The sequence below is a fragment of the Micropterus dolomieu genome, linkage group LG07 (assembly GCF_021292245.1).
Source record: "Micropterus dolomieu isolate WLL.071019.BEF.003 ecotype Adirondacks linkage group LG07, ASM2129224v1, whole genome shotgun sequence".
Lineage (NCBI taxonomy): Eukaryota > Metazoa > Chordata > Actinopteri > Centrarchiformes > Centrarchidae > Micropterus > Micropterus dolomieu.
Genome location: NC_060156.1, coordinates 22,481,875 through 22,491,926, shown reverse-complemented (window position 1 = coordinate 22,491,926; position 10,052 = coordinate 22,481,875). Strand labels below are relative to the sequence as shown.

The window sequence follows — 10,052 nt, the reverse complement described above, 5'->3', positions numbered from 1 at the left end:
CTCGGCGACTGTAAAAAAAAAAAAAAAAAAAAACCCACACACAAAAGGACACTCAGCGCTCAGCTCCCAGCGCGGAAAAGACGCTCAGCGCCTAGTCGCGTTCCTGCCGTGTTTACCAGCTTGGAAAAACGCGGCGCTCCCACTGCAATAAAGAGAGACGCTGGCGTCAGGAAAAAACGCTTTGGTGGACACGGGGGCATAGACTTTACTTGGGAATCCTGCGCAGGTATATTCGGTGACCCAGTTTAGGATTTTTGCAAAGAAACACACAGATCTATTAGGTTATAAGACACAGGCACAGTGGATATTCCTTTGCAAATTTCCAGTTTATTGACATAATAATCTAGCGTTTATACAAATACTGTCTTCAGGGAACATATCCAGTTTGAAATCTGTACCGTTACCCAGAGTGTCTTTAACATTGAATATACATATACAATATGGGGTGTACAATTTGTGTCCCATGGCAGTCTACAGTCAGTGCTAATTTGAAGGCTATTGCATGCTGCTAAGAACAAAAAAATATGTAAAATGGTGCTGAATAACATTTAATAAAGATTAATGATGCTGAATCAGCATACACACAAGGGGTGGGAATCACCAGAGGCCCCACGATATGATATTATCACGATACTTACGTCACGATACGATATTATTGCGATTTTAAACATATTTTATCTTTTTCCCAACTTTAAATTGTGTCCACAAAGGAAAATGCTTTTTCTAGCGGACTGAAAAAGCAATTTTATTAGTGCCAAAAAACAAACTTCTCATGTACAATTTATATAATAAAAGATCAATACTTGACGTTCGTGTTACGATACGATATTGCCTTTCAAAATATCGCGATACTATTCTGTATCGTTTTTTGTGTTTTTTTTCCCCCACCCCTAATACACACTAATAACCTTTTCCCTCCCTTGGTTTTTTGAGTTCATCTGTTGTTCAGTAACAATAAATAAGACAGTATTTCAAAGGAAAAGCACTGTTTACTGCTTGACTTATTATAATACTGTACAAATACATTTTTTTCTTTACTTATTTATACATTTGCATGTTCAAACAGTTGACAAATATTAGCGTGGACCGGTATGAGATTGTCACGGTATGATAAACCTTAAGCAAGAAAAATATCATGGTTTCATGGTATTGCGGTATTGCAATTACTGTTCTAAAATGTGTTCATTTTAAATGTCAACTCTCTGGGTAAGAAACTCTCTTATTGTCATGATTTGTAACAGATGGACACAATGGTGGAAGACAAAGTATAAACGTTATACCAGCCAAATTAAATTATTGTACTAAATTGCTGAAAATCACTCGGCCCTCTCCGCTCCTTAAAGCAACGTGAGGGGTGAAACCAGCTGATTAGCTAATTAGCCATGTTATCTGCCTTGCTATCAAGCAAATAGTATTTCTTTCACTATAGTGCTAAACACGCTAACTGTCTTAGGTTGTTGCAAATGTTCATTTCAAGATATTGCTCCCATAAATGGGATATCATATTTGACAGCAGATCATACAGAAGGCTTCGTCTTGTAGAGGAAGTGGCGGGGAAAAATGTTCAGTTGTTCCCCCTCCTCCGGCCATCCTACATACAGGTGACTGAGAGTTCGCACCAACCGGAGAGGAGTCTACGCTGCACACAACCTGTGGGATTCCTGCACTTTCCATCCTTGACAAGACGTAAAAATCCCCCAGCTCATACCGCACCAACGTTATAACAGAACATTTTAGTGGTTTTGTAACCTGGATTTTTTTAATACCGTGGGATACCTTGAAACCGGTAACTGTCCCATGCCTAACACACATCATAATCCATCTCCATCATAAGTTCAGCAGGGCAGTTTTCGGGGTACACCACCCTCTTGCCCCTCACCGGCATATGATACCTCATCTCCTTCCAAAACCTGGAGGAAGGGGAGAGGGATGGCGACAACTGTGTGTCCTGTCCACCTTTCTCCTCATCCTCTCTCCTCTTCATACAGGTCATCTTACTCGTCCTACGGTTCTTCCACCAACACACGGCGCCCTGCTTCTTCCTCAGGTGACGCACTGATTCTGGGAAAAGAGCCAGCTGAGCCGGGGTGACTTCTTCCAACTCAACCAGAACCACCTGGAAAGCAGCGCTCAAATTACAATCAGGGTTTCCTTTTGAGTGTGAGTGTGTGTGTGTGTGTGTGTGTGACTAAGAAATTTTAACTACATTAATCATAACATCACTATTTCTTTATTAAATCAAGAGTGTCGACTTAATGCAGCTAAGGTTGGCCTAGAGCTAAATTGAATAGTGATGTTAAATATGTGTAGCTCCACGACAGCTGTCTTTGTAGAGAGAAAACTTTCTGCTGTCAAGAATATGAATGAAAGAGTTTGTTTTCTCACCTTGAGAGATTCCTCCAGCAGCGCTCTGTGCATTGCTGCCACGCACTCCAACTGCTGCCTTGTGTCTGAATGGACTTCTTCACTACCATCAAAACTCATGCTGCTGCTGCTTTCTCTGGTCTTGCTTTCGGTGCTCTCACTGCTCTTAGATATGTTGTTATTGCGAGGGCTGCTTGTGTGTCCTTTGCTGGTGAAAGTGGTGGCGGTGTAGAGCAGAAGGAGGCGGTGACTGGCTTGTATATTCTCTTCCACTGAGTCCACTATGGCTGCAGGGAGGAAACAGAGGAGAGACACCGTAGCGTTAATGTTAGAAAAACATGAGCATAACATAGCAACCTGTAACGAGGGTTCACAAGTAGAAACTGCTTTGTTTTGAGGGGTCACAAGCCAAGAGGATTGGGAACCACTGATTTACATTTACTGATGGAAACAAAGGCAATTGGCCAGCCATTGTTCACTAGATTATTGTGTAACAAAAAACAGTTATTCAGTACAATCTCCCCCGTGAAACTGAACTACAGGAATATTGGAAAAATTAGCACTCTGGGTTTAAATACAACACTTTGCAACTGGATATCGGACTTTCTCACAAACAGACCCCAGTCAGTTTGGAGTGGCAGACACACCTCCTCCACTCTAGTCCTCAACACTGGAGCCCTCCCCGACACCGCCATCATCAGCCAGGTTTCAAACAATGCTCAATTTATACTAAGGGGCCCAAAGTGTGCCAAGAAAATATCCCCCACACCACCACCAGCAGCCTGAACGTTGATCCAAGGCTTGATGGATCCATGCTTTCATGTTGTTCACCAAATTCTGACCCTACCATCTGAATGTCGCAGCTGAAATTGAGATTCATCAGACCAGGCAACATTTTTTCTGTCTTCTATGGTCCAGTTTGGTGAGCCTGTGTGAACTGTAGCCTCAGTTTCCTGTTCTTAGCCGACAGGAGTGGCGCCCGGTGTGGTCTTCTGCTACTGTAGCCTGTCTGCTTCAAGGTTCGACGTGCTGTGCATTCAGAGATGGTATTCTGCATACCTTGGTTGTAACGAGTGGTTACTGTTGCCTTTCTGTCATCTCGAACCAGTCTGCCCATTCTCCTCTGACATCAACAAGGCATTTTCACTTTACAACCTGTTGTCATGTGACAAATTAACTTCCCTTGTACCTATGTAGTATCGTGTATAGCAGCCTGCACTGTAAGTGACAATATATCACTAACACTTAACCAAAGCCAACATTCCCTTCAGTCACTACTATGATAAATAAAGCATATGATAATTGCTTTTGTAAAGAACCAGACATTTACTTGGTTGTGACTGAAAATATAATAATAGTAGTGACAACCTAAGAAATGGTCCTCTACATCAATGCTGAAGCTTAAAAGATTGTTTCAGAGCAGAGTTGCAGTAAAAAAAACAGATGTCGTTTATTCTACAATGGACACTTGTCCCGCCCATATATCTGAGGCAAATAATACCACAGTGCTATCTCTGCTATGCAAAAGACTTACCCTGCCCGGGCTGACAGTCACGGCCTGCTATGAAGAGTTTGTAGCCGCAAGCATTTTCCAACACTTGAGGCAGTGTGTGAAGGGCAAATGTCTCCACTTCCTTGCTGAATCCGATTGAACAGGGCTGTGGGTATGCCACATAGGCATCATACAGCCTCCCATCCAACTCTGACATGGGGAAAAAAGGAAAAGCTCATTAAGAGGATTTTCAGTGGTGGTTGTTTTGCTCAGATGAAATAAATGGCATTCAACCTCAAGTGTACCAAATGACAGAAGTGCTTAGAAGTATTGTGATGCATGTTGTCCCGCAAAAGTTATTAAATCCGAAGTCACTTAAGATGAGTCTAAGTTAAGTTTGCACACAGTGTTTTATTCTTGCAAGCAAGAAGTCTTCTATATCATGTAAAATCCAAATTCTTTTATTTTTTTCAAGCTTGGGACTGATTCATGATTTTAAGTTTTTTTTTCCCTTTGCTTCAAAATGGACCAAGACTAAAACTTGCTTGAAACATATTTCATAATAAACAGCACCACATGGCTGTCTTTGACACATAAAAATATACTTTGCAGCTATGGTCAGTACACGCTACTATAACTAATGACAAACATCCACTTATATTATTTATATATATATATATATATATATATATTCCAATAGAGAGTCTGCTCACTAATTGATCTGCTCTGTTTTTGTTTCCTGAAAAGACATCAGCCTGGTATCTGCAGGCTGCTGGCTAGCTACAGTTTGCTACCTGCCAGGTAGAGACAGATTGAGCCGAGTAGAATCTGCACACTTTTCTAGGGGTGGGAAATCTGGCCAACAAATTAAATCACAATCTATATTTCAATCACAGCCCACAATTAGCAAGACTTAAAATAGACTATGAATTTTTCAATTTGCACCATTAAACACAATATTGCATTAAATATACTGCAAAGGTTTGAAAATGGTGAGTTGAATTGTGTTGAAGTTGTAAACCAAAAGACAACATAATCATATAATAACACTTATCACACGCTTAACACTAATAACACTAACAATAATTCATCCAATCAGCATAGCCATCTAGTAAGAGAAGTAAGAGGATGTTTAATATCACACAGTCTCTATGATTCACCTCAAAAGTAGATTGTAGACAGCTTAGATCACAATCTCGATCTAAAATCGTTAGATTGCCCCCCTCTATACTGTCATTGTCTACAGTGGCTTACCAGACGGTGCTAATGGCAAACTATCATCAATGCTACTCTTAGACTGAAAATAAACTATTTTCAATTCAGAACATAGATTTTTTTTTTTTTTTTTTTTTTTTTTTTTACAAATCATGCAAAAACATATCTGATCTCATTAAGTAGATTCAATATTCTGCCCAGCTCTTTCTGTTCTCTTTCGTTTCTTTAATTTATTTGTCTTAATGTCATTACTCATTATTCAGATTTTGAAAATGCTTGTTAACATAAGTGTTAACATACAGTACAATCCTGAATGGTAAAAGGTTATTCTGTTGCATAACCATCAGATGACATTTCCTCAGAAATTCTGCAGGCAGCTTGGTGGTTAGTTTGTTTCCTTTGTTTGCTCTCACTGTTGACACATGCGGTCAGGTGTAAGGTAGAGCTTAAGGTTCTGTGGGTTGTGATGTGTGTGTGTGTGTGTGTGGGGGGGGTACTATATATAAGCATCATCATCGCAGATTTTCCATCTCAGAGTGGTGTTAGAATAGTTTTTTTTTTTTGTGAGGTGACTTTAATATTACATTTCTACTGTATGTGATAACGAGCACATTACTAATTAAACAGCAGATGTGAAAGATTACCTTTATTTGTATAGAAGACTGGAAACACTCTCCTGAACCACAGCACAATGTCAACCTTAAAAAGGTAGTAGATGGTGACACTGAGGATAAAGAGGACCATCACGCCAGCAAGAGCAAATGTAATGTGAAGTATGATGTTGGGATCTGTAGAGATGAACATCACATATACCAGACTTAATATCTTAGGCTGCCTCTCCACCATTGATGTGTTAAGAGAAGTGGATACAGTGTTATCTTGTTATCTGATGATGTCTCATTAACATTTTTGTATTTTATTTTATTTTTTTGCATTAGTGCACATCTCTAGCTCAGCCATCTTCACTCCCCAAACACATGAATTTACGCCCTCTACTGGCCACGTTTTACCAAGACAGACCAAACGCTGTATATAAAGCCACCCAACAGTGAAGCCAAAACTTATTGGCTGGGACTAATATGAAGTCTTTGTACTCTTGGTTTCTGTTGGTTGAGGTAGTTCTAATCAAAGTGATGTATTTTCAAGTGTTGATTTGTTTGATAAGTTTGGTTTTAAAAAGGGATGCACCGAAATGAAAATTCTTGGACAAAGCCAAAACCGAAATTAAAAAAATAAAAAATAAAAAAATAAAAAAATTAAAATTAAAATTAAAAAAATTGCTGAATACCGAACAAGTACATTCACATTTTTTCCATTTATTTTGCCAATTTTTTTAATATTGCATAAATTAAATAGTCAAAATGTGCTTTTTATTCAGTGTTTCCCATAGGGTTTGGAGAGACTTTGGTGGGTGGGTCCAAGGCCCAAGAGGGTCTGGTAAAGTAAATTATATGTGTCCATTTACTCTTCATGTACACATGTAATATGTTTAATACTTTCTGTGAATATAATCCAATTCATCTTATTTCCATCCTGTATAGACACATCCTGACAAACCGGACGTTGTCACATGTGTATCCTCACGCTAATTTCATCAAGTCTGACCAAATTTGATAAATGTTGTATGTGGATCTCGTATTGTGTAACATGAAGACTTCACAGCCTCTCTTCAGGTCAGAACTCTCGTACTGCGACACTTGTCTTTGTAAAGAGAGAAAATGACAGGACAAAGTCACAAATCGCCTTCTCACAAACAAGTGACAGAAACACTCAAAGCTGGTCAGACCGTTTGTTGCCTTTTCTAAGAAGTCAGCCAAAGATGGAGTGGATGTGCTGCGAGACAGTTCAGCAGAAAAGTGTCTGCAAACAGCGATTTTTAGCATCTTTCTCAGACACTTTAAAATGCTTCCACAATGCTGACGTCAACATAATTGTTCGTTAAAATTTATTCGGTCTTTTGACGTATTAGGCCAAACTCCAAAAGTGCTTTTTTTTTTTCTTTTTTTTCTTTTTTTTTCTATTTTCGGCCGATTAATTTTGGCGGCCGAACATTCGGTGCATCCCTAGTTTTAATTAGTTACTTAATGAAATAAAAAGGTGGATGAGCACGACCTCTCTACCGCAGACTCTGGCTCCAAATGACCTCAAGAGTGCAAGATGGCTGTGCCCGTGTCCGCATCATTTTTCTTTTTTTATAAATTCGCATCATTTTGTACAGTGGGAGGAAGTTGAGGCTGGGAGGAGGAGGAGTGACTGTGCAGTGCATTTACCATTTTAAGTGGGGACATGCCGTCATACATAAAGTGGGACAAGATGTTGTCACTAGAGCTGAAGACATTAGTTTCTTAATATGAAACAAATAATGTGAGGTTTTAACTTGGTCTCTAGAAAATAGAACAGCTCCTCCAAAAAGGTTAACAGACACGTCTTGACAGCCCAAAATCACATTTATGAAAAATAAAAAGACAACAAGTGTGCGTTTGGCAGGCTTACTCTGACATGCTGGTAGCAGGGTAAAATTTCCCTGAGGAAAGCCCCTGTCACTGTACACTTGGCAAGTGTAGTTGATGTGGAAATCCTCCTCCCTCAGCTCAGAAATAATCAGCAGTTTCTCATACCACACACCTTTACGAGGAACATCCTGGCGCCAATTGCTGTTGAGGACAGATATGTAATGCAAGGAAATGTGACGCTAGTGTGCTTGGTTTGAGCAGGAGTCTCCTATTTCTTCCTAATTAAATTTTTTTACAAATATATTCTACCTCTTTAAGTGCCCGTTGTACTAGTCTCATTCATTAATCAAACAACTACATGTAATCTGAAAAATATTACAATAAGGAACTCAGAGAATTTATATCAACTCTGCAGCACAACAGGTATTTTTCAGTCTCTAAGCTAAGCATTGTTTAAAAAATGTATGCTCCCACTTGAAAAATCTCCACATGGAATTGGAAGAAATGAAAACTAAGACTAAATTAAAATATCTATACAGAGGTATTTCTTACCTCTTGTAAAGAAAATCTTTGTGCAGACAAAAGTTAACTTATGATGTTTACAATGTTATATATATATATTTATATCCCAAGAAAGCTGTGTTTTATGTCTTTGATTTGTATTAACTCAGGCACCTCGTTTAAACTTTCATATTTCTTTGTAATACCCCAAAAGAAGCAGATAAAACGAAACAACTAAAAGCAAAGGGAAGTGTTCTGACCGTTGTTCTGATGTGTAGATGCGATCAGAGGGGTTGGTACTAATCGGATTGACTCTTACAGCCCAAATGACATGCACCCAGTCCTTCCCAACACTCGGCACAAACACTCGGCACGGCTTGCTGAAATTGGACCCTAAATACATGCACAAACAGTAACAAATTATATTGACAAAACAATTTCTTATTTACATTAATGTTACTAAATATTTCCAAATAGTGTTTCTTAAACAGATTAAATCATATTCGTCAGAATATGTTGCCAACAGAAACTCACCCATCTGTGCCTTGAGTATTTCATTGGCTGGTTCATGCACTTCTGGAACCAAAGTGTACTCCACTGAAAATAAAGGGAAGATGAAATACAGTAACAGAGGTTGATGTTGTCTAATCATGAACATAAATATTTGTATACCAATGAGTTACTAGCTCTCTTTGCAATTCCTGCCACTCTTGTCACCTGCCAAGGAGGTCATGTTTTTGGTGCAATTTGTTTGACTACTGAAGGGTGTAGCATTTTCCAAGGTAGAATCCTAACAATTGGGCACTTTCCCATCTCAGAACCTTATTTTTGGAACCACCTCAGTTTCAGCTCTGCCAATCCCAGTTCCAAGCACTGGCTAGGGTCCAACCCAGCAGAAGTGACAAGGGCTTAAGCCCTGTCAAAAGGCACTCTTGATTACAACAGACTCAATGAAGACTTTGGGGATAAGAGGGACTCCGGTGTCGAGACTTATGACATGTCTGTCCCTTACATCCATATCCGTATACCCCATGTCTCGGTAATACATGGCCATGGATGTCTTTTGTTAAATGAGATGATGAATATGCTATGATGAATAGCTTCAACATGGCAAAAAAAAGAAGCAATTAGGGAAGTGATTTTCCCAGATTAATTTGGAATTCTAGATTTTCCAACCTAAAATAATGTGATCCATGTGAATCATGCAGATCCCTTAAAAAAAGCATAGCAGAGAGGCTGTGGTGGAGAACCAGGTTAAGTGAAGGTAATGTGAACACTCTTGTATGAAATACTATAATTCTAATGGTTTTAGAATTGTTGGACTGTTAGTCTTGGCGGAGGTCTGCGCTCTCCAAGTGCCCTTGTAGTTTCAGGTCATGGGTATAATTTCCACCTCTTGTCAGCATGCTGTAATCTTTTATTTGGGGTGCTCACTAGTGGTAATTTGTGTGTAATTTATGTATTTTATTATTTCCATTCTCACCTTTAAGCAATGTGCCAATGGTCTCTGATATGGATCCTGTGATACCACCAAGAGTAAAGGTCAAGGTACAGGTGAATGAGCTGTTGTCTTTTTGTTCCACCTTGTCAATCTGCAGTTTGCTCGTGTCCCTGTAGGTGTACCTGCCTGTCCCATCCACTATGGGGTCACAACCCTAGATGATGATGATAAGAAACCAAATCGTCAACCTTTTTATAATGACAATTACAAAAATGATTCAAGGAGTAGCCTGGTGAGCAGAGAAGGAGGGTTCTGGATCACCCTGGAGCCTATTTATTTCAACAGAATACCCAGATTTCGTCTGAGAAGTAGATCTGTCTCAATTACCAATACCGACTTTGAACTAAAGTGAGAAAATATGCCAAGCTTTGACTGGGGATGGGGGGGATACAACGCTCAAGGTTCAGCATATGGCATTTTACACTGCATAAATTAGCCTAGCAGCTAGTAGACTTTATTTCCTCTACTCATAGCTTAACAAAGTACATATTATTTTTACTTTTTCTTAGTCATTGTTGGCTTAAGT

General features: G+C 39.3%; 1 protein-coding gene across 1 annotated transcript in view; it reads right to left on the bottom strand.

The window, feature by feature from the left end:
* Nucleotides 1-307: 307 nt before the first annotated feature.
* The window catches only part of LOC123974175 (interleukin-1 receptor type 1-like), a 21,791-nt gene continuing 12,046 nt past the window's right edge, over nt 308-10,052 (bottom strand). The window contains exons 6-12 of the mRNA XM_046054666.1: nt 8,560-8,622; nt 8,286-8,418; nt 7,565-7,725; nt 5,716-5,859; nt 3,899-4,066; nt 2,386-2,651; nt 308-2,116 (exon numbers count right to left, since the gene is read on the bottom strand). Coding sequence (XP_045910622.1) covers nt 1,802-2,116; nt 2,386-2,651; nt 3,899-4,066; nt 5,716-5,859; nt 7,565-7,725; nt 8,286-8,418; nt 8,560-8,622 — 1,250 coding nt within the window. The 3' untranslated portion in view covers nt 308-1,801. The remainder of the gene's footprint in view (nt 2,117-2,385; nt 2,652-3,898; nt 4,067-5,715; nt 5,860-7,564; nt 7,726-8,285; nt 8,419-8,559; nt 8,623-10,052) is intronic.